Raw genomic sequence first — 22,893 nt, forward strand, 5'->3', positions numbered from 1 at the left:
CAGGCAAGAATACTGGAGTGGGTTGCCATGATCTTCTCCAGGGGATCTTCCCAACCCAGGGATCGAACCAGTGTTTCTTATGTTTCCTGCATAGGCAGGCAGGTTCTTTACCACTGAGAAATTATATATCCTATAAAGAAAAAGTGAAGATGGGGGATACAGATAGTTATTGCCACGGTGATCAGGGAGGCCCCATGGAGGAGGCTGGTACCCTGAAGGTGAGGGAGTCCTGGGGATGTCTGTAGGAAGAGCATTCCAGGTAAAAAGGACAGTCATGCAAGGCCCTGAGGGAGGAGCATGTTTGGTAAGTCTGAGGGGTGTCAAGGGAGCTGGAGAGGGGGAAGGAGCAAGAGCAGGAGGGTGCTTAGGCGATAAAAGGTGAAAGAAGGGGAAAGGGGGACAGGGAGGATCTCTGGGACCTTGCAAGCCATTGTATGGACTTTGCTGTTCACCCTGAGTGACATGAAGTTACAGGAAGTCTCCAAGCATGGCAGCTTGGAGCTTCTATGTCACAGCAGATGTGACCAGACTCAGTTATTCACAGGTTCCCTTTGGCTGCCTGTGGGGACAGATCCTGGTGGGCTGGTGTAGGGGTCGGGGAGGCTTGGAGACAGGGAGGAGGCTGCTAGTATGGCCCAGGGGAGACAGTGGTGCACAGGACCAGGGTGAGAGGAGTGGAGGCCAGGAGAAGTGGGCAAGATACTGGATCTGTTTTGAAGGTCGAGTTCAATTTAGGTATGAAAGTGGAAGTCTCAGCTGCTTAGTCGTAAAGTCATCATCCCACCTTCTTTATCCTAAGAGGTGGTGGTTGTTCAGAGTCCTGTCTGACTCTTTGTGATCCAATGGACCGTAGCCCACCAGGCTCTTCTGTCCATGGGATTTTCCAGGCAAGAATACTGGAATGGGTTGCCATTCCTTTCTCCAGGGGATCTTCCTGACCCAGGGATCGAACCCAGGTCTCCCAAATTGCAGGCAGATTCTTTACCATCTAAAGCACCAGGGAAGCTCAATTTAGATAAGGAGTAACACCATAAAGAGTCAAGGTTATGACTCCGTGGCTTTGGTCTGAACAATTTTTAATATTTTATTGAGGTCAACAACTGCTGCCGCCCCCTCCCCTCTCCAGTACCCAGCCATGGAGTAGATGGGACTGTGGAGGAACCAGATTAAGGGTAGACTCCCCCCTAAGAATCAGGTTCTGGCTCTTTTTCTCCTTGGAGTCTCTACTTCCAGTCTATTCTCACTCCCACTAGAACTATCTAGAAACTACTGGAGATCAGGACAGAGTTGGGAAGAGAGTAAACCTGGAAAAATAATATGAACAACAGCTACAAAAGCAAAAGCAGTAATAACAATAGTAACAGGTTAAGTGGTTAAAAGCACAGACTTTGGAATCATCTGAATTTGAGTCCTGGCACCACTATGCAACTCACTCTGTGATTCATCCTTTCTCTTCCATAAAGTGGAGATAAAATACCTAGCCCAGTACCACATACGAAATGCACTAGGTGGCATACGATATCTTAGTTCCCAAATTAGAGATTAAACAAGCGTTCCCTCCAGTAGAAGGGCGGAGGCTTAACCACTGGACAGCCAGAGAAGTCTCTCTGTTAGTCATTTTTAATTGAGTACCCCTTAGATGTCTGCTAAGCACTTACATACAGGACTAATCCTCACAAACAACTGTAAGAGATAAGCGTTATCACAGTTATTACACAGATGTCAAACAACTTAGAAGGAACACAACGATGGTGAATGGTGAAATCAAATACCTAACCTTTGCCTGCGGACCAAATTGCACTGGTAGAGTGCAGTCTCTTAATCACCATGGTATATTGCCCTTGATCCCTCTCTGAAAGGCTTAGGGAGGCAGAGGGGTGAAGGTGCAACGGGCGCACTGTTATCGATGAAGATTAACTCGGCTGTGTGTGTGCGTAACTGGGATTCCTGGTCCCTGTCAGAATTCCAGCTCTAAAGAGGAAAGGAGGAAACGGGTTTCTGGACTTAGAGCGGAGTTGGGAGAACAATATTTGGTATGGGATGCTTTAAGAGCAGAGGGCATTTGAGGGAGCCGGAGGAAAAGCTGCTTCTATGTCGCAGCACGAGCGACACCGCTGGTCTGTCGCGACAGCCGGGATCCAAAACGCCTGCTCTGGATTTTTACAAAGCCAGGTGGGTTTTCCAGCGCCCTGACTGGTTACGCGAAAGCACGCGCTCTTGTATTCGGCTAAGGCGGCGAACCTGAGGGCGGGTTCTACCTCCTACTACACCAGTTGGAATGACGAAGGCCCTTAGCGAGAAGCAGTTGATTGGTCAGTTATAGGGGCCACGCGCACGCCGCTCCTGGGGCGGAGCCTCCCACCGACCGGCAGGGGGCGCGCGCCTGAAGAAGAGGCGACATTCGCATGGAGGGGGCGGAGGCCGGGGAGCAGGAGTGGGCCGCAGTGGCCCAGGACCTGCTGGCCCTGGGGTAAGGGGAGCCGGGTGTGGCTGGGGGTGCAGGAAAGGGCAGGTCTTCCCTCAGAAATTCCTATTAACCTCTCCCACCCGCTCCCGCTCTCTCGACCGCGCCGCAGGTATGAGGGTTGCCCGGGGGCAGCGTCGCCGGGCACCTCGTGCCCAGACTTCAGGGCGCTGTGCGCGCGGCTGGCGGCGGAGCTGGCGACTCTGGGTGCCCTGGAGCGGGAGCGAGAGGAGGGCACGGAGGCGTTGAGCGCCGGCGATGGTACGCATGGAGGGAGGTCGGGAGGTTTGGAGCCTTGGGTGCCGCCGCCACGCCCTGACCATATCCCGCCTTCAGTAGGTCCCGGCGCTGAGGAGGAATTCCTGCGGCAGTTGGCCGGCCTGTTGTGGGAGCTGCACTGTCCGGACCGCGAGCTCTGCGGTGGGGACTGCGCGGCCTCACTGCGGGAGCCCGACGCGCGCCTGCGCCTGCTGCGTGAGCTGGGGGCCAGGCCGGCATGCGGAAGTGGGCGAGGCTACAGTCTCGAGGGGGGCGGGCTCTGCAAGTTGAGGTGGAGCCAGGATTGCCCCCGCCTCCAGGGGGCGTGGTCATTAACTGAGGAGTTCGAGGCGGGTGGAGGGCTCTGGGGTGGGCGGGGCTAGGATTCTGACGGAGGTTTTTGAAGCTCAGGTAGATTGGATAACACGGAGTCAGACAGGGTGGTTCCGAAGTGAGCCGGTTTGAATTCTGCAGAAGGAGCTAGGTCTCGAAGTGGGTGGAGCTTATCCTGGTGGTGGAGTCAGGGCTCTAGGTGGGTGGAACTAGGAGGCGGGAAGTTTCGAAGCCGCTTGAACTGTTCGGCGGCCCTCCTTGTTTGCACTGCTCCTTTTCCCTACTTTTAGGCTTTCTCTGCTCCGAGGTCCAGGCCGCCCGCCTCCTCCGCCTGCGCTCCCGTCTGGATCCCAACCCCGAGCCATCCTGTGGAGAGGGGGCAGAGGCGGGATCTGGCATGGTCCAGGAACTGATCCTTACTCTCCAAGCCCTGGGGCTGCCCAGACCCACGCGGGGGACCCCAGCCTGTCAGCTGCTTCTGGACTTGCATGCCAAGGTAGCCAGAGTCCCCTCCACACCGTGGCCACCCCACCTTCCTCGTAAGGGGAGAGCCCCCTCTCCAAAGGAGGCTGCAGGAGGAGTGCCACCGCCTCTGATGTTTTCATCAGGAGAATTGTGACTGCCATTCTTGGTTCTATGGCCGGGGTCCTCAGGGTCATAGGGAACTGGGATTCACTGAGGAGTCTATCCGATTTCTTCGAAGTTAACTCTGTCTTCCTCCTTCTCCCATCAGATCTCCGAGCTGCTGCCTTCCCTGCCCCCAGAGGCCCTGCAGCCCCTCCTCAACCACCCACTGGACGCACCCAGATGGGTAAGGTTGTGTATGGCTGTAAGTGAACAGTGTTCTCATCCAGAGATGGGAGTGAGGGCGACCCCTGGCGTGACTGAGACCTTTTCCCCCAGGAAGCGTTGGCGTCTCTGTCCCAAAGCCTGCGGGATCAGTATGGCTGCCGCCGCTGCCTCCTCCTCAAGCGCCTTGACCTCACCACATCTGCTTTCCACTGGAGTGATCGGGCTGAGGTGTGGGCAGAAGACCTAGGCGGAAGCAGTTGTGGGAGCTGCGGCTACAGCGGGGAGGAAGGGAGGGCCAGGAATATGACCCTCTTGCTGATTCTGAGACCTAGGACATTTTAGAATCCTGTGAGGTTGGGGATGTGGAATCTCTGGGCCCCCAGGGCATTCTAGAATTTCCTGGTCTGAGCAGGAAGGGTATTTAGAGCAATACTCCTTATTAAAAGATGTGAGGGCCCTCCCTGGCAGCCCAGTGGTTAAGACTCTATGCTTCCCTTGCAGAGGGCAGGGGTTCAATCCCTGGTTAGGGAGCTAGGATCCCTCATGCTGCATGCTGCGTGGCATGCCTCCTCCCCCAAAAAAACATACATAAAAGATGTGGGAAGCACACAACTTTGTAAGTCAACTATACTTTGATAAGACAAACAAAAATCGTAATGAAATATTAAAGAAGAGAAGATGTGGGCCTGAGTAGGGAAGAGAGAGGCTTTCAAGATTACAGGTCCCACCTGGTGAGTGCTCATGGGCGTGTTCTCCCACTACCTCGTAGGCCCAAGGAGAGGCCATGAAGGCAGTGCTGATCCCAATTCGAGAGGCTCTGGCCTCAGAATCAGATGTCTCCATTGCACATGTGCTGGCTGCCCGAGCCGATCTGTCTCGCCTTGTCCCAGCCACTAGCAAGACTGCCCGCCGAGGGACTTGCTGTGCTATCAACAAGGTGAGCACCTGGGGATGGGGAAGGGCGCCAAACACCCTTGGCCTTCACACTGGCCTTTCAGTCGCCTCTGCCCTGGACCAGCTTGTCCTCCCCTGCCTGGGTTGCTGCCCTGGCCTTCTCCTTAGGTTCCTGGCCTCTGGACTCACCACCTCTATTCTTCCCTCTCCACATGGCATTTAGAAGGAAATTTCCAACTCAAAAATCTGACCATGTCCTTCCCCAGCTCAAAACCCTTCTATGGCTCCCCAGTGCCTTCAAAACAAAGTCCATCTGTTTACTGAGCCCTTGCCCACCTCTCGTGCTTTGGCTTAAAATCCTCCCCTATCACCCCAGTCTGTTGTTTTGGGTTTTAACCATTTTTAAAAGCAAAACTATCTTCTGTTCAAATGATTAGGCTCAAATTTAGCCTCATACATCTCTGTTCAAACAGTCTTATATGACCTGGGCTTCCTAGCTGGCACTAGTGGTAAAGAACCTGCCTGCCAATGCAGGAGACATAAGAGACACAGGTTCAGTTCCTGGGTCAGGAAGATCCCCTGGAGGAGGGCATGGCAACCCACTCCAGTATCCTTGCCTGGAGAATCCCATGGACAGAGGAGCCTGGCGGGCTGCAGTGCACGGGGTCACAGAATCAGACCTGACTGAGACTACCAAGCACACACATGATCCTTAGGGCATAAAATCCAGCACAGCAAAAAGTGAAGCAAAATTTTAAGGAAAAAAACCAAAACACCGATTTGCTGGAAATGTTCTACAAAGCCCAAATATGAAACAGACAAAAGCTGAAGTGCCCTCATTCCTATTGCTGGGGATGTGGGCCTCTATCATCACCCTCCCCTGTATTCCCCCTTTGCTGAGGCCCCCTGACTGAAAGCTCCAGGACTGCATCTCCCACCACGCAGCCCCCACCACTGCACCACGCAGCATGCAGGATCTTGGTTCTCTGACCAGGGGTCGAACCTGTGCCCCCTTCACTGGGAGTGCGGAGTCTTAACTACTGGACTACCAGGGAAATCCCCAAATCTGCCCTGCCCTCCCTGCTGTTCTCTTGGGTCTCTGGTCCCCTTGTCCAAGATATTTTTCTTCTCTCAAACTCAAGTCTAATCATCTCTCAGGTGCTTATGGGCAGCGTTCCAGACCGGGGGGGCCGCCCAAATGAGCTGGAGGCCCCCATGCCCAGCTGGCAGAGCAGAAGAGAGGATGGAGGCGGGCGGAAGGCAGGCCGCCAGTGCTGGGGCCGGAAGAAGAAGAAGAAGTAAAGGGGACTGATGCTTGCGGGGAGGGTTCCTTCATGCGATGCTCATCTCTGAGGAGTCACTCTGAGGGTTTCTCTTGGCACCTGGCATCCCAGCCCCATATCCCCTGTTCCTGAGGCCCCAAAGTCCTCCCTGCATCTGCCATTCAACACCAAGGACCATGTTCTCTGGAAAATAAATGTAATTTATATGACAGCCCTAGGACCTGTCTCTGTGGGGGCCAGGTCAGGGGTGCTCAGGTTTGAGGTGACATTGGATGTCTCTGTTCCCTGGGTCTGAACAGGCTCCTACTGCTCTGACCCTTCAAATTCCGTTCTCTTCAGCAACAACCTTTGCTCCTGTGGGCATGGGGCAGGAGACAGGCAGGCATTGGACAAACATCTGTCAGTAACCAGTGTGTGCCAGCCCTGTTCTAGGCATTGGGGATACAGATAATAAAACTCCCTGGTCTCCTGGAGCTACCTTTCTGGTGAGGAAGGGCAGACAAGAAAGTTTAGTTTGTCAGATGAAGAAAGGGCTTTGGAGAGAAATAAAGCAGGAAGGCAGGATTGGGGGACTACGGGGGGATTGCAGCTTTGTGTGATCCGGGGAGGCCTCACTAAGAAGGTGATACTCGAGCTAAACCCCAGAGAGGGAGCCACGTGGACCCCCTTCCCGGCAGAGCGAGTGTCCTGTGCAGAGGTCCTGAGGTAGTGTTTGGGGGCATGATCAGGGACCACTGGGGCCAGTGTAGCTGAAGCAGGATGAGTGAGGGGGTGAGTGCTGGGAGGTGGCAGCGGCAGATCATGTGGGGTGAGGCACAGTGAGAACTCTGGTTTCCCTGAGTGAGATGGAGCCACAGGAGGGCTCTGAGCAGAGGAGGGGTTTGATCTGACTTAGGTTTCAGAGGCTCCCTTCCTGTTCCACCCTTTCTCTGACCTTCTCTCCCACCTCAGAGTTTGAAACTCTACCCCCTGTCCCCTCTGGCTCCTGACCCATACTGACATCAGTGCAGTATATTGGTCAGTAGCTTCCATGTGAGAGGCAGACAAACTGGGTATGAGTCCTGACTCTTAACACTCACGAGTTCTGCCCCCTTTGGTGAGCAGTTTGACCTCACTGAGCCTGTTTCCTCATCTGTAAAATGGGAATTTACGGACTTGGCAAGATGATGATGTTGTTTAGTCACTCAATCGTGTCCAACTCTTTGCGACCCCATGGACTATAACCTGCCAATCTCTTCTGTCCATGGAATTCTCCAGGCAAGAATACTGGAGTGGGTTGCACGGATATCACATGCAAGAAAAGGGAATACAATTAACAGCCACTCTGATGCAAAAGAAGAAAATAACTTTCTTTTGGAGTAAGAGATGACAGAAGCTTCAACAAAGGCAGTGTGGATGGGAAGGAGACAGAATAACAGGACTGGGGACTGACTCTGGAGGAGGAAGTGGGGAAGAGACGAGACCAAGGCAACATCTAGGAGTTCAGCTTGGAGGACTTGGTGGGTGGTGAGGCCTTCACTGGCAGAGGGACCTGGAAGGAGGATGACATGGGGTGATGTGGGGAGTGTACGATGTTCAGGTTCACTGTGGGGAGAGCCTCCCCGACGTGTCAAAGTGAAGTTTCTTTAGCTCATTCTGAGACGTTGCTCTTTTGATGAGTGGAATTTACTTCAATATTTATTAATGTCTGATCTGTTTGGCCTTAATCTTGACATCTTATAGTTTTCTTTCTGTTTTTCTTCCTAAACTCACTTTTTCTTTTGTACTAGGGATTACCCCTTCCCCTCCCCACCAATATACTGAAATTGCTGTCAACATTAAAAATTAGCCCATATCTACACCCTCCCACCCAAGCAGTTGAAGACTTTTGCATTGTTTCACTTTTCCTGTGCTTCCCCAAGTCTGTCTGGGTTCCCCCAGGCAACTAGGCTGGTCTCCCCGTATCCAGTTGGGGGTAGGGGGCAGTTCCTCCTCACCGTCTCTGGTTCCCAGGAGGGGTGTGGGGACTCTGTCTGGGTCCAAGCATGGCGAACGTGGCACCCAGTCTCAGGTTCCAGGGATAGCGTGTAGGAGAGATTGTCCTCGGAGCCTGTGTGTAGGGGTGCAGGTGGGAGGGACGTAGGTATGATGGGAAAGGCCTCATGACCTCGGAATGAATCCCCATCCGTCCACCAGGACCCCTTCCCAGGACTGCCACACCCTGGGTCTTACCACAGCTGGCCTGGGGAACTGGAGTGGGTGGGGCAGGGGCTTCTGGGGGACTCGCATCGCCCTTGGCCCCTGGCCTCTTCTTACATTCCACCTTCACTTGGTCTCTGCAGTGTCTGTGGCAACACAGCCCACAGTCTGGGGGAAATTCAGAGGTTAGTGCCAGAGGCCCAGTCCACGTCCCTCATTCTTCCAGCTTGCAGGTCCTAGATCCCCTTTCTCTACTGATGCTCCACTCACCCCGACAGCGGTAGCCTTGCTTGGTGACACCCCAAAGCTGGGAAGAGAGAGCAGAACAGGTTACCTAGGCTAGGAGAGGGAAGGCTGTGATTGGGGTAGGGATAGGGACTGTCTGCAGGAAACCATCCAAGTTTTGGAAGTGCCCAAGGCTAGAGGCCTCTGTGGGGTCTGGAAGACTAAAGGAATTTGGAGATTTGTCTCAAGTTTGGAGAGTCACCTATGATATGAGAATCAGACAAAATCTGGAGTTAATAAAACATACATTGTATGGGCAGGGGTTGTGTCTGTTCTGTTTCTGCCTGTCCCCTTCCACCCCCGCCCAGCGTCTGTAACTGTGCCTAGCGCCCTGGAGGTGCTCAGTGTCTATTCAGTGAACGAAACAGTGAATTTGGAAAGCAATCCAAGGTTTGCGAATTGGTCTTGGTTTGGAAGTGAGAGATCTGTCCATTCCACAGACTGGAGGATAGATTTCCAAATCCAACTGGTTTTGGAAATTGTACAGAGTTTGAATCATCCGGGGCCTAGAGACTTGGGAGCCTGATTCAGTTTGCAGATAATCTACCCATTCAGTCCAGTGCGTGGATGCTCAGTTGTATCTGACTCTTTTCGATCCCATAGACTGTAGCCCGCCAGGCTCCTCTGTCTGTGGGATTTCCCAGGCAAGAATACTGGAGTAGGTTGCCATTTCCTCCTCCAGGGGATCTTCCCGACCCAGGGATCGACCTTGTGTCTCTGGTGTCTCCTGCATTGGCAGGCAGATTCTTTACCACTGTGCCACCTGGAAAGCCCTTATTATCCAGGATTTGGCAATTATCCAGGATGGAGACTGTCTGGGATTTGGGCATTGTCTAGACTTCAGCATTATCCAGGGTGTAGGGAATAGCCATTATTTAGGGTTTCTGTGAAGTGTTTGTTGTTAAGTCACTCAGTTGTTTCTGACTTTGTGACCCCATGAACTGAAGCACGCCAGGGTGCCCTGTGAAGTATGGGGACTATTTGAGGCTGGAGGATTTTCCTAAATATGGGGATTATCTGGAACTTGGGGACTGTGAGCACCACAGGGGAGGGTTGGCTTTCCCAGCCCAGGCTGTGAAGAGTTAGGGCGCTCCAGGAGGGGTCCCTCAGGGTGACGGTGGGCAGAATGCTCACGAAGCCACTGCAGCTGTCACAGAAGGTGGGCTTGCGGAAGGTGACCTCCTGGAAGGTGTGCAGGAAGGCCAGGCCCAGCTTGGAGCAAATGGCACTGGCCCGGAGCAGGTATCCTGTCAGCTCCTCACGGCTGAAGGAGCCGCTCCTAGGGGAGAGACTGCACTTTAGCAGGCCTGGCCCTGTTCTCTCAGACCCAGGAGCCCGGGCTACCCCATGTCCTCATCTTTAGGGAACCCAGGAGTCAGGAGTACCTACCCCTGTCGGGGGGGTGGGTGAAGCCCGTGGCAGGCGAAGGGGAAGTTGCCTGAGAGTCGCTCAAAGTCCTCCTGAGAGATGGTGCCGCGGCCGTCAGGGTCATAGTTCTTGAACACAGACTTGGGAGGAGCATGGGAAGGGGAGAGTAAGGTCAGATCAGGGGCCCCACCATTATCTTATTTTTTAATCTTCTGTCCACACCCCACGGCATGTGCAATATTAGTTCCTTGACCCATGCCCCCTGCATTGGCAGTGTGGAGTCGTAACCCCTGGACCACCAGGGAAGTCCCCGGGGTTCCCACAGTCTTAGATCCCTCCTCCGGCTCAGGGCTCCCCCTCACCTCCACCAGCTGCTCCACATGCCGACCCAGAGTGACCGTGTCAGGCTTGGGCGTCACACCAGGGGCCCACTCCACCACCAGGGGCGCCTTGAAGGGGGAGGGCGGCTGGGGCAGGGACAGAGGGGCACAGTTAGCCAGGGCAGAGGCTTGGGCTGGAGGTCAGAGGTCAGGGCTGGGGTCTCACCAGACTCTTGGGACAGCGGGGCTCCCGGGCGTAGGAAAGCTCATAGATCTCGTCCTCCGTGTAGAAGAGATCCAGGGAAAGCTGGGGATGGGCAGGATGTTAAGGACCCTTGTCTCCATCCTCCTCCCTGCAAGCTAGGACTGCCCAGACCCCCAATCTCCTCCTCTTTCCAAAACCCCTTTCTCCTGGGACCCCCATGGTCCTCTCTCCCACTGAGCCCCCATTCACTCTCCATACCGCTGGCCCATTGAGGTGTTCTTTGTTGTTTGTTTGTTTTTGATCCCATTTAGAACTGCAAACCTCTATCGCTTTCCATTGTCTGTTTCTGCTGTAATTTTCTCTATAGCACCTATTTCCTAAAAGACCATACGGTTTACCTATTTACTTTTTTCACTGGCTATCTCCCCGAGGAAGTCAGCCCCATGAGACAGCAATTTTTTTTTTTTCCTGATGCACACACTGCTGTGAGCCTAAGTGCCTAAAGTAATGCCTAGCTCAGAGCCGGTGCTCAATAAATATTTGGGCTGATGGCCTCAGAGCCAGCAAAGCATGGCAGCTTAGGCACCAATCATCAGAGGGCAGGACCAGCTTCGGAGGCAGGCCCCACACGTAGAAGGGCCTTGGGTTCATTTAAGGCCCTCTGTCACCCTCTTGAAATTCTCAATAATTTCAAACAAGGAGACCCACATTTTCAATTTGCTGGTGATCCTGACTTAGGATCTGAAAGTCAACTTTTCAGCCTTTGACGACATTGTCCTCCAAATCCCAGTCTCTGTCAATTTATCACTCTTTAGAAAGAAATCCTCTATCTTCCTATCTATCTATGTAAAACAAAATATAGCCAGAACTGCACACTTGCAGTCTTGGGACATAGTGTGATGGTTAACATATGTTAACACTCATGTTCTGAAGCTGGCGTGCTGTGGGACAGGGGGCGAATGACCTCACCTCTGTGGGCCTCAGTTTCCCAGTCTGTAGAATGGGCAAATAAGGGTCCCTTTCTTGTAGGCGTGTGAGGATGGAATGAAGTGCTCTCTGGAGACTGTTAAACATGGTGTCTGGCACACAGATGATTAATAATTTATTATCTTTTTGCTTAGATTCCTGAATATGTTATAGCTTGGAATTTTGATCTGTTGGTATGAGAAGCTCAGAACCTTGAAGTTCTGAGCCCAAAGCAATTTTGGACCTAAGATCAATGGATATTTGAGTTCCTTGGTGAATTGGGGGAAAAACGCATTTTAAAAAATTTATTTATTTGGCTGTGCCAGGTCTTAGTTGTGGCATGTGGGATCTTTAGTCACAGTGTGCAGACTCTTAGTTGCATATGGGATCTAGTTCCCTGACCAGGGATCGAACCTGGGCCGTCCTGCATTGGGAACTTGGAGTCTTAGCCACTGGACCATCAGGGAGGTCCCCCAAAATGCATTACTTATATATAGCTCACTGTGTTCCAGATACTATTTTAAGTACTTTGTGTGAACTGTATGAGTGATATTTACATGAATTATAGATTCTTTTCAACCACTCTCTGAAGTACATCCTATTAGTATTCCCATTTTGCAGTTAAGGAAACGGGCTGAGGAATTAAGTGCCTTGCCTGAGATCACACAGGAAAAAACAAAAACAAAACTTACAAGCTCTGGCTTCAAAACCCATGCATTCCAGTGCTATTCTACTATTCTGTCCTGACCCTCATCCACCAGGACCCTAAATCTCAGGGCCCTACAGGCGCAGTCTCTGGGAGCCCAACCAGGGCAGCTCAGGGCAGCTCACCGTGAGCAGGTGCAGAAGGTCCTCACTGGCACTGCACGGGGGGCGCTGTTGCTGCAGCGCTGCCAGCTCCTGCAGCCGCAGGTAGAGGCTGTTGAGTTTGGGCAGGTGCAGGCGGCCATCAGGCAACCTGTCAGGCTGCGCCTCGTTCAGGGCCACCAGATCCTTGAGGTGCACACCCAGGACAGGCAGCCGGAAGTCCGTGCAGCCAGCCCAGGTACGGCGGTAATGGGCGTAGTTGTTGTGGGCTGCCAGGAGCTCTGTCAGCTCCAGCAGGGCCTGTGTGGGAGGGGCATGGAATGGGGGAGGCTGGCTCTGTTCCCCCAGCTCCCTGAAGGGGAGTACCCAGCAGTCTGTGGTGTGGCTTCGGACCCCCAGGGGCCCAGTGGCATTTTGGACCTCTCCCCAAGCCCCTCCATGTCCCACACTGGCTTCAGCACTATCCAGACTGCTCTTTTTCTTGGGTCTCCATCTCAGAAAGGCCCCACTATCTCCCATTCCCCAGCCCAGAGTGATTTTTCAAAAACCCAACTCTGATCATGGGTACTGTCATCTTTCCTAACTCCCCATTGCCCTCTAGATAAAGACCAGACACCTTAGCTGAGCTTGCAAAAGACTCAATAGAATCCTCCCTGCCCCCTTCCCTGGGGCATCTCTAGCCTAATATCCTGTCACGTCCTGACCTCAGCCACACACCAGACTCATGGATGACTCACTCTCCTTAAGACACTTTCAGGACACCCCAACCCATGCTCCTCCCATGGGTAGCCCAAATGTTGGTATCCTTGAGGACATGATTTCACTCCCCACCTAGACTGCAAGTTCTCTGCTAGCATCTCTCATCTGTCTCCCGCCAGTGCTGCTCAGGACCAGACACTCAGTAGAGAGTGGTCAGCACCATGGGTGAAGAGGGAGGAAGAGTGACAGAGGAGGACAAAGCCTGGGGGTCTGTCCGATTTGGAGGAGCAAGGTCTCCAGGGCCCCTGGGAAGGGGTGGAGGGGGTTGGGAAAAGTGTGAGGGCTCAGGATAATTGATCACTGGAACTTTGGGGAGGGCAGTGGGAGTTCACCTTGGTGCTGTCAGGGCTCAGGTGGGCATGGGAGTCCTTGAGTCTGGAGATGGCACTATGACAGAGGCCGCCGGTGACTGCCATCAGCGTGTTGAAATTTTGCAACTGGAGGAGCCTCTAGGGAGGGAAGGTGATGCAGAAGTGGTGGGTACCACATGGAGGACAGGTAAATTGGGGGTTCAAGTGACAGCATCCCCCTAGCTGAGATGAAGTCTTAAGCATGTGTGTGTGGGGTGCCGTGTAGGCATCAGATAGGTGAGATGTGTCAAGCAGGAGTGGGCCGCAAGCAGGTATGTGGGCATTACCGGGGGTCATGCAGACGATAGACTAATGTGAGGTCAGATGAAGGTAGGGGGAGTCAGGCGAGTATGGGGAGTTGGACCAGTTTGGGGAGTCAACAGGTCTGTGTCAGGTGTGGAGGATTCAGAGAGTTTAGGGTGTCAGGCAACTAGGCGGTCTCTGCCCTGGGAGTCAGACAGGTGAGAAGGGGCAAGAAGGCCTGTGCTCTGGGCAGGAGTTAGGGGCCGGGCAGAGGTGAATGGAGCCAGAGTCATATGGAGGGGTCAGGTAGATATGAGAGACAGGTGCGGGGTCAGCCAGTCACCAGGAACAATAGCCTCACCCTCCCCTTTTTCAAGTTTAAGAGCGGAGGTCGCTGGGGGGAGAAGGTGGGGCCAAGGAAAAATAAGATGCTCAGACGAGGAGACCCCAGGTAGAGGCCAGAACCTCTAAGCCTAGCGGGCCAAAGAGGGGAAGCGAGGTATGCAGAGACGCCAGAGGAAGGGCGTGGTCTGCGAGGAAGTACGCAAGGGGGCGTGGCCACGCTGGGGGAAGGAGGGCTTCCCTTTTCTCCAGAAGGGAGGGAACCTAGGAGGAGGGGGGCGGGGAGGAAGGGGGTTGGGGGAGGAGGGAACAGCGGGGCCTAGGGACACCCCAAGTGATGGGGCCGGATGCTGTCATTGTCCTGAAGGGGCAGCTGGGTCCTAGGGACCGGGGCAGGGGATGACGCAAAGGTGGAGGCAAGAAAGAGCCTCCTCTTCCGTTGCCCTGGAGACAGAATATTTGGGCATAGGGCTTGGGTGACGGGGTCAGGACGAACGTCGTCACCTGCCACTTCTGGGAAGAAGGAGTGGGGCCACGGCGGGTTTGCGTGGTGAAATCAAGGCCGGGGAAGAAGTACCAGCACAGTCCTGAGTTAGAACGATGGGACTGAGGCCTCTGGGGCATGGCCAGGGTGGGACGAAATGCTGCAGGGCGGGACCAGGAGATGGTGACGTCACAGGCCGAGAGCCCCGCGGGGCAGGTGTTCAGAAGGCGGGCCTCACCTGTGCCACGCGGATGAACTTGTCCAGCACCTGCGCTCGCTGTGCAGGCCCGGGACGGCTCAGCACCATGACCTGCACCCAGCGGGATACGCTGTTGCTGAGACCTACAGATCCCTCTAGGGTCGGGCAGCCCCGCACAGAGCCCTGCAAAACGTAGTCCCGCAGGTCCTGCGGCTGGGGGAGAGGTGGGCGTCAGGGTGGGCCCTGGAAAGCTCAGGCCCTAATCCTCACTCTCCCATCCCCCCAGCAGTCACGACCTCCGATGTCCTAGCCAGGCCATCACATGTCCCTGACGTCACCATGGCCCCTTTCATCTGAGGAGAAACGTTTAAAGAAAGCTGGGCCCTGTTCTGAGTCCTCTGTCATAGCCTTACAGCAAGTTGATGAATACTATATGATTCCCATTTTACAGATGAGGTCATTGAAGCACAGAGAGGCTAAGTAATTTGCCCAGGGTCACACAGGCTCAAGTCACAGTGGGAACTCAGTCTATTGCCCTTAACAGCATACCTGACTTGTGTACAGAAGAGGATACAGAACTAACTGCTATTTGTTCTGCACAAGGGGTCAACATTACATACCCACGTCCACTGCAGTGTACAGTCAGGAAATTTTCACATTAAGGAACCAGATCCCCACCTACCCTCAAAATGATGTCAAGATGGCAATAACTAAATACATATATAGTTTGAATGTGAAGTTGCTCAGTCATGTCCAACTCATAGTTTGAAGCATTTTAAATAATCATTTGAGTAGGTAAAATATGTCAAACTCTGCCAATTTCATATGCTTCAACTGGATGGCATTTACACTGGATCAGACACTGATCCTATGAAAATGAGTGTTAGTCGCTCAGTTGTGTCCGACTCTTTACGACTCCGTGGACTGTAGCCCGCCAGGCTCCTCTGCCCATGGGATTCTCCAGGCAAGAATACTGGAGTGGGTTGTGGTTCCCTTCACCAGGGGAAATTCCTTACCCAGGGATTGAACCCAGGTCTCCTGCATTGCAGGTGGGTTCTTTACCATTTGAGCCACCAGGTACCTATGAAGCAGGAACTAAGCCCCCCTTTTACAGCAAACAGGCCAAAGCACAGTGTATTTAAATGCTTCTCAAATAAATGAACAATTAATAAAAATATTTTGAGCACTTACTATGTGCCAGACACTGTGACAAGCCTTTTAGAAATATTTATTTATTTGGCTGCACTGGTTCTTAGTTGCAGCATGTGCGATCTAGTTTCCTGACCAAGGATCAAACCTGAGCCCCCTGAATTGAAAGCAGAGTCTTGGCCACTGGACCACCAGAGAAGTCCCCTGTGATGAGCATTTTTAAATGGACATATTAGTTTAATTTCCCCAATGAGCCAATGAACTATTATGACTTTTTTTTCACACATGAGAAAACTCAGTCCCAGAGAGGTTGAGAAACTAATTCAAAGTCACACAGGTTGGAAGGGGCTGATGGGATTTGAACCCTGGGGGCTCTGTACTCAGCCAGCTTAACTTATTTTCCTGTACCCTCTAGCACCCAAGTTTGACAGTTTGGGTCCTCTCAGTCCTGCCAGGCCCTGCTCCACCCTAAACCATCCCCAGCTGGGAGGAGAGGGGTCCTTACTGTGATAGCCTGGAAGGACCGGAACTCCAGGTAAGTGAGATGCTCTGCCAGCTCCCCAGTCTCCAGGTGGTCAAAAATCAAGGACACTTTGCACTTCTTGCCCAGGCCTGGGCTGCTCATGGGATGTGGGGGGCCTGGGCCACCCGGGCTAAGCCTATGGGCAAAGAGAGGCAGCGTATTAGAGGGACTCAGGGTGGGAGGTGTCGGGGTGTGGATGGGGAGGGGAAAGGACTGACTCACCGACTGGAGAAGTCTCCTAGGCTCTTCTGGACTGAGTTACCCTCCTGCTCCACAGTGGCCCAAAAGCGGCCGATAACCTCTTCTAACTGGGGGTCCTGGTGCATCGTCTCAGGGTGTTGGGTCAGCCAGTACCTGGGGGTGGTTTAGAGGTGGTAGGATGGGGCTGCGGGGAGGGACGCAGGTCTCTGAAAGGGGTCTCTGGCTGAGGGATCTCTAGGTGCTGGGCTTGGGGGTGGTGACTCTAAATGTGTACAGAGGGGTCTCTGGAAGGCCAGGGTTCAGAGAGGCACCAGGCTGGGAGGAGCTCTGGGAGTCGGGCTGGGGGCCTCTTATTACAGGCTGACAGATCTATGGAGGATAGCCTGGGCAATCTTGGGAAGTGGTTCGGAAGCACAATAGTCGGGGTGGGTCTCAGGGACTAGGCTGGGGGCCTATGGGGTGAGATTTTGGGGTAACGGGGTGAGATTTTGGGGTAACAGGGTGAGTGGAGTCTTAGAAGCTAGGTGAGTATATATATGGGAGGTTTCAGCAATTTCAGGAATCTGAGCTGGAGGTCTTGGGGTACTAGCTGGGAAAGGGTCCATAGTATCTGGTCAGGCGTCTCTAAGAGGTGAGGGTTCTAAGGAGAACTGGGAGGTGTTAGGAAAGAAGCCAGGGGGTTCTCAGAAGTGGGATGTAAGGGAGTAGGACTGCATAGTCTCTGGGAAGTGTTTTTTTTAGAGAGTGGCAGCAGGGTGAAGATCCTGGGTCATCATGGGCGTGGAGTCTTGGCCCAGGCCTACCTGACCAGGTGACAGATCTGCAGCTGTCTCAGCTCCTGCGTGCTCCCTGTGGCCTCCTGGTACTTGAGTTCCGGTCAAGGCTCGGTCATCCAGCATCTCAGACCTGACTGCTCACCCCGGCCCCACAGGCTCTCACGTCTCTGTCCTCCGCCCTCCACCCACTGCTTATGGCCCAAGGAGGATATAAGGTCAGCAGACGGGCAGCAAAGTGGGCAGAAGGCAGCACCCAACTGTGCATGGCAAGTACCATGTTGAGAACGTGGTCCCCACGGCGCAGGCTGCCAGCCGAGTCTGCAGGCAGGAGAAGGGGACTCTGGGTCAGAACGGCCCCTGCTGGACAGCCTGGTTCAAACCCCAGTTCTACCAGTGACTCGTGTGTGAGCTCGGGCACACAGCCTGGCCTCCTTGTGCTCCAGTTTCCTCGTCTGGACTGTGCATGGACCAACATCGTGCCTGGCAAGTCATGCTGAAGATGGAAATAAGAGTCAGACCCCCCACCCCCCACCAACCTGCCGCCCCGTCCATGCAGGTCAGGAAAATGAAACACAGGTATCTCTTGTGTTCCGACTACAGTGATTGAGATTCATCCCACATACTCCTGCTCTCTTTTTGTACCCCTCAAATTGAGCCCGGAGAGAGGTGGGTGCCTGGCCCAAGCTCAGACTTGGGGGAGGCTGGCCAGGGAGGGGGAAGACTCACCAAAGGACTGAATGCATTTCTCCAGCAGCTCATCTTCGCTGCAGCCGCCCTCGTTCAGCATGCCCAGAGCCATGGAAGCCAGGACCTTGCTGATTTCCCGGGGGCTGGGGCATGTCTTGTGGCGGCGGGCCAGTCGGGGCCGGCCCCGCCCCCCTGTCTTGCCTGGGCATTCCTGGTGGGACTTCCTGTGGGAACATCCCCTGGGGATTCATTTGAGCCCCTTCCTTTAGGCAGACCCCCAGCGTTCTTCTTGACCCCAATACCCCAAGGCAACCTGGGAGAAGCTTCTTAAAGGCAAGGGGCTGGCATTAGTCCTGACCTACACTGGATCCATAGGAGAAAACCCCAGTAGTCCAGATCATGGGAGCCATCTCCTACAGGTAAACTCCAAGGGAACCAGGGGGAAAACCCCGAAGGCTACCCTGATTGCCCTCTGAGGGAATCATGGGAGAAGATCCTCCAAGGACTAGTAAGGACCCACCAGGAATCATAAGAACTCTCACCACCAACCACTGCCCCTGAATTCCCCTTGACTGTGTGGTCCCGAGACCTCATTGAAGAGACTTCCTGTTGGCAGATGGGTTACTCCAGACCTCCCAGGGAATCATGGAGAGAAGATCCCCCGAACTATTCTCATCCTCCCTAGGGGGAATCATGGAAGGTTCTGCCTTCAGGGCCACTCCTCAGAATTTCTCTTTGCAGGGCTTCCCTGTTGGCTCAATGGATAAGAGTCCACCTGCCAGTGCAGGGGACTCCAGTTTGATCCCTAGACCGGGAAGATTCCACATGCCATGGAGAAACTAAGCCTGTGTACTGCAACTACTGAGCCCATGCACAACTACTGAAGCCTGTGCACACAGCCATGCTCTGCAAAGAGAAGCCACTACAGTGAGAAGCCCAAGCACCCCCATCAAGAGTAGCCCCCTGATCTACAGTGAGCACCCCCATCAAGAGTAGCCCCCTGATCTACAGTGAGCACCCCAATCAAGAGTAGCCTCCTGACCGCTGCAACTAGAGAAAACCGATGCAAAAAAGCAATGAAGACCCAGTGCAGCTGAAAAATAAATTAATTAAAATTATTGAATTTTAAAAATTTGGGGAAAAAAAAGAATTCCCCTTTGCCTTCCAACAGCCGCCCCTCCTCCCCTGAGCCCTCAGGAGGGAAGCAGACCCCCGAGATTTCATTCCTCTCTTCTCTCCCTCTCCTTGATCCCACTAAGGTGACAGACCCCCCTCCCCCAAGCCAGCCTTTCAGCAGGACTGGAGTCTCAGCTATGAGCCTGGGTCTCTAGATCTGGACCCTGGAGAGAAGATACGGGTGCAACGTGGCCTCATCAGGGCTCTTCAGAGCTGGGTGCGGTCCCTTGGGCTCAGGCAGCTTCAAGAAGTTTAAAAATAGTCCTCACTCTGCCTTTCGCCTCTCTGAGGCGCCTGTTCTAGTTGGGGAAGGAGGGTAATGGGGAGACAGGGCTGGTGAAGGAAGGAGGGAGCAGAATCCAGGCAGAAAGCCTTGGCTTCCACAGGAGTCAGATAAAACTGGGTTGGAAGGACTTCCCTGGTGGTCCAGCAGTTGTCTCTGTGCTTCCACTGCCTGCCGGGGGCATAAATTCAATCCCTGGTTAGGAAACTAACCTCCTGCATGCCTAGAGGCCAAAAAAACCCCCACAAAAAACCAAAAAACTGGGTTGGAGAAATTTGTGCTGACTGTGTAACTTTATGTTAATGACATAATTTCTCTGGACCTCAGTTTCTTCATGTGAAAAATGAGAGTCATCTTGGGACCTTCCCCAGGAATTTATTATGAACATTCAATGCCCTGCTCTTCAAAAGTGCTAAATAAGGGATTAAGTTTGCTGAGGCTGTTAAGTGGCCAGGGGTGGGAAAGTTAGATTTGAGATGCAGAGAGAGAATGTGATGGAGCAAACTGAAAGCCAGGCTAGGGGGATGGGGGTGAACAGAAATTTGGAGACTCTCATAACAAGGGCACTGCTATGTCCCTGGAACATCCTGCTAAGTCGCTTCAGTCGTGTCCGACTCTGTGTGACCCCATAGACGGCAGCCCACCAGGCTCCTCGCCCATGGGATTTTCCAGGCAAGAACACCGGAGTGGGGTGCCATTGCCTTCTCCGAGCATCCTGAGGGCTCAGTAAATCACCCACTGCATACCGGGCAGAGAGGTAAACACCTATCTATAGATCAGGGATTTTCAAAGCATTACCTGGGAACTTGACATAAATAGAAATTCTCAGGCCCCACCTCAGATCTACGTCAGAAACCTTGGCGGTGAGCCCAGAAGCCTGTGTTTTAGAAGGCCTCCAGGCGGCTCTGATGTGTGCCCATGCTTGAGAACCACAGGTCTAGGCTGTACCACTGAGGGCTTATGAGCCCATCTGAGGAGGGACTATGATTGATCTACTGACTGAAGAAGAAACTGAGGCACAGAGTGGGCAAGTGACTGACTAGGGTCACACAGCCAAAGAATGAGGCAGCCAGGTCTCCACCACTAAACTCCTGGATATTATAGGGGAGGGGCCTTTTGCCATCAGAGACAAACCGGGGGAGGAAGGAGAAGCTGCCTAAGCTAGGGACGCAGCCACCATTGCCCCTGTGAGGACAGGAGGGCAAGCTTCTCCAGGTTATAGGAAGCCTACTCTAGAATCTGCGGGCACAACCAGCTGCTAGGCCCTTTCCTTCCGACTGTCTGGCCCCCTCCTCCCCCGCAGTAGCATCGGGGGACAGCCAGGAGTCGCTTAAGAGGCAGGGAAGCCGCCTTGCCCCTTGGCACACTCCCCTCCCCTAGGGTAGGGCCCTGCAGGAGTCTGGAGTTTCCAGTCCAGCGGGCAGCCATGAAAACCCCCGGGAGGACAGAGACACCCAGCCTAGGGAGCCAGGATGACTGAGGGGGTGTGAAGGGTGCGGGGGCGAATGGGATCAGAGCAGCTCGAATGCCAGCAGAGCTAGGATAAGACACAGCCGCCCGAGCCAACAGCCCCAGCCTGAGCTTTCTCTGGACACCCCGAAGCATCTTTCCACCTGGCGCCCCCTGCTTCCGCGACGGCTGCGAGAGTAGTTCGCCACCGTGCCCCCCTCGTCAGAACCTTCCTGACCTTCTCCTGCAGCCCGAGAGAGACCCAGGGGCTCACGGAGCTCCGGGTCTCCTTGGGGAGGGTCCTCTCACCTCTTGCTGTCTTTCCTGTTCATGCTTCCTGGAGAGGAAGGGGGGTCTTATAAGAGTGAGGCTCAGCTCCTCCCCCCTCACCACTGCTCCAGCTTCTTAGCCCCCTGGGAGCTGGGGCCTCCTCGGCGCTTGGGAAGGAAAGAGGAACTGCCCCTCCCCACCCAGCCCCAGGCCAGGGGGAAGGAAGAGGCTGGGGAGAGACCAAAGGTCCCCCCTCCCCCCACTTGGGGATCCCTTCAGGCTGAGGTTTCCGGTGCTGCCGGCCCCCACCCCCAATCACCCGGCGGGCTCTCTCTATCTCCCCCATCTTTCGATCTCCAGACCCGTGATTCTCTGTTCTGTCACTGTCATGCTTCAATAAAAGCCCTTTTTAAAGAAAATAAGCCTAATATGACACATTTATGTACACGCACTCTAAAGAAAAGTCTGTATTTCTGTCAGGACATACTTACGTCTAACAATGCACAGAAGTTTGATTGGAAAGTCACAATACATGGTATTTTGTATATTTCTTCTTCTATTCCTTTTATTTCTAGCTTAGTTTTAATGCCATTTATGTCCCCAGAAAACATTTTTCACTCTATTGGTTTTATTGTAAGAAAACCTCATGTAGCACCTACTGTATGCCTCACACTGTCGTAAGGGCTTATATTAACTCATTTAATTGTCACACAATCTTAAAGACTGTTATTATCAAAACATTGCAGATGGAAGCTAACCCCCTGGGAGCCCCCACCCTATCCCACTGTCCCTCTTAGGCAGGGCTGACACATGGTTGGCTTTCATCTGACCTGTTCACTGTGAGTTTGTTTAAATACACAGAAACATGCTCATAGAAACAGACTTTTCTTTTGAGTATGTGTGTCTTTTTTTCGTTTACCTAAATGTGTCATGCTTGGCATATTTTTAAATGGAAGTACAAAGAAGAGTCAAATCATAAGTGTTTAGGTTGCTGAATGGTGACAAACTGAATACGTCCATGTGACACACATCAAGGGAGAGAATCTTTCTGTTTCCCATAAGCCCCCTTGTGTTACCAGCAGCCTAATTTCTAGCAAAGTGGTTTTGCCTGGTTTTGAGCTATACATAAACTGAATCAACTATTGTGTCAGGCTTCCTTCATTTAACCCGGTGTCTTTGTGATTCTTCCGTATTATATTTAGTTGTAGCTCATTATCTTGGTTGCTGTATAGTCTTCCATCGTGTGATTAGTTCATGATCTACTGACTGGGTTTTCTGTCATGGACATTTGAGTTGTTTCCCGTTTGGGGTTGCTGTGAATAATGTTGCTGTGATCATTCTATCCCGTCTTTTGGTGAACGAAGCAGTGCGTAGTTCTGTAGTGTAGATATCCGGGAGTGGAGTAGTAGTTGCAATATGATTCTGCCAAACCTAGTAAATGAGTCCATTCAACCAAAGCTCTCATATAAGTCTATATTTAAAAATATTTATTTATTTGGCTGCACCAGGTCCTAGGTTGAGGCATATGGAATCTAGTCCCCTGACCAGGGATTGAACCCAGGACCCTGCATAGGGCGTGCAGAGTTCTAGCTATTGGACCACCAAGGAAGTTCCTAGGAGTCTATTTTTGTTCCTTTCTTTTTTCCACTGAGAGAAGTCACCATGGATTTTTTTTTTTTTTTCAGACTGGAACATTTAGACAAGTACAGAGTGCATTCTCTTTAACTTTTCCATTCCATGCCATGTGATACGGTTTCAGACCCTCTCCAGCTTTTTCCTCCTCCTGCATTTTCTCTTCTCTCTCCTCCAGTCTCAAGGATGCTCTCTGTGATGTGCTGTTTGTGACTCT

At 53.0% G+C, this 22,893-nt stretch overlaps 2 protein-coding genes across 3 annotated transcripts; one reads left to right on the top strand and one right to left on the bottom strand.

The window, feature by feature from the left end:
- The first annotated feature begins 2,405 nt into the window (after positions 1-2,405).
- FAM98C (family with sequence similarity 98 member C) lies at positions 2,406-6,050 on the top strand. Of its 2 annotated transcripts, XM_068993314.1 has the most exons (8): positions 2,406-2,470; positions 2,577-2,725; positions 2,804-2,938; positions 3,346-3,551; positions 3,789-3,866; positions 3,959-4,075; positions 4,617-4,784; positions 5,900-6,050. In XM_068993314.1, exons 1-8 carry the CDS (start codon positions 2,406-2,408, stop codon positions 6,041-6,043), a joined length of 1,062 nt encoding a protein of 353 aa, XP_068849415.1. In that variant the 3' UTR covers positions 6,044-6,050. The 2 variants fall into 2 exon arrangements, with proteins under 2 accessions (XP_068849415.1, XP_068849416.1); XM_068993315.1 differs by lacking the exons at positions 3,789-3,866; positions 4,617-4,784.
- Positions 6,051-7,498: 1,448 nt separating this feature from the next.
- On the bottom strand, positions 7,499-21,106 carry RASGRP4 (RAS guanyl releasing protein 4). The gene is made up of 17 exons (XM_068992367.1): positions 21,084-21,106; positions 17,906-18,090; positions 17,379-17,497; positions 17,207-17,268; positions 16,425-16,556; positions 16,185-16,338; positions 14,570-14,743; positions 13,245-13,361; positions 12,178-12,453; positions 10,402-10,482; positions 10,218-10,322; positions 9,877-9,995; positions 9,622-9,766; positions 8,473-8,509; positions 8,236-8,370; positions 8,001-8,113; positions 7,499-7,555 (listed from the first exon to the last, which is right to left on the bottom strand). The coding sequence occupies exons 1-17, from the start codon at positions 21,104-21,106 to the stop codon at positions 7,499-7,501; spliced, it is 2,034 nt and encodes a 677-aa protein (XP_068848468.1).
- Between the last annotated feature and the right edge of the window lie 1,787 nt (positions 21,107-22,893).

The sequence above is a fragment of the Capricornis sumatraensis genome, chromosome 20 (assembly GCF_032405125.1).
Source record: "Capricornis sumatraensis isolate serow.1 chromosome 20, serow.2, whole genome shotgun sequence".
Classification (NCBI taxonomy): Eukaryota; Metazoa; Chordata; class Mammalia; order Artiodactyla; family Bovidae; genus Capricornis; species Capricornis sumatraensis.

Bases quoted from the DNA above. Each gene is read 5' to 3' on its own strand.
- FAM98C (XM_068993314.1), top strand. From the start codon at position 2,406: ATGGAGGGGGCGGAGGCCGGGGAGCAGGAGTGGGCCGCAGTGGCCCAG. The intron at 2,726-2,803 runs GTACGCATGGAG...CGCCTTCAGTAG, and splicing joins GGCGTTGAGCGCCGGCGATG to GTCCCGGCGCTGAGGAGGAA. The intron at 4,785-5,899 runs GTGAGCACCTGG...ATCATCTCTCAG, and splicing joins CTTGCTGTGCTATCAACAAG to GTGCTTATGGGCAGCGTTCC.
- RASGRP4 (XM_068992367.1), bottom strand. From the start codon at position 21,106: ATGAACAGGAAAGACAGCAAGAG. The intron at 18,091-21,083 runs GTGAGAGGACCC...ATGTTCCCACAG, and splicing joins AACAGGAAAGACAGCAAGAG to GAAGTCCCACCAGGAATGCC. The intron at 8,510-9,621 runs GTGAGCATTCTG...CTCTCTTCCCAG, and splicing joins GTGACAGCTGCAGTGGCTTC to CTTTGGGGTGTCACCAAGCA.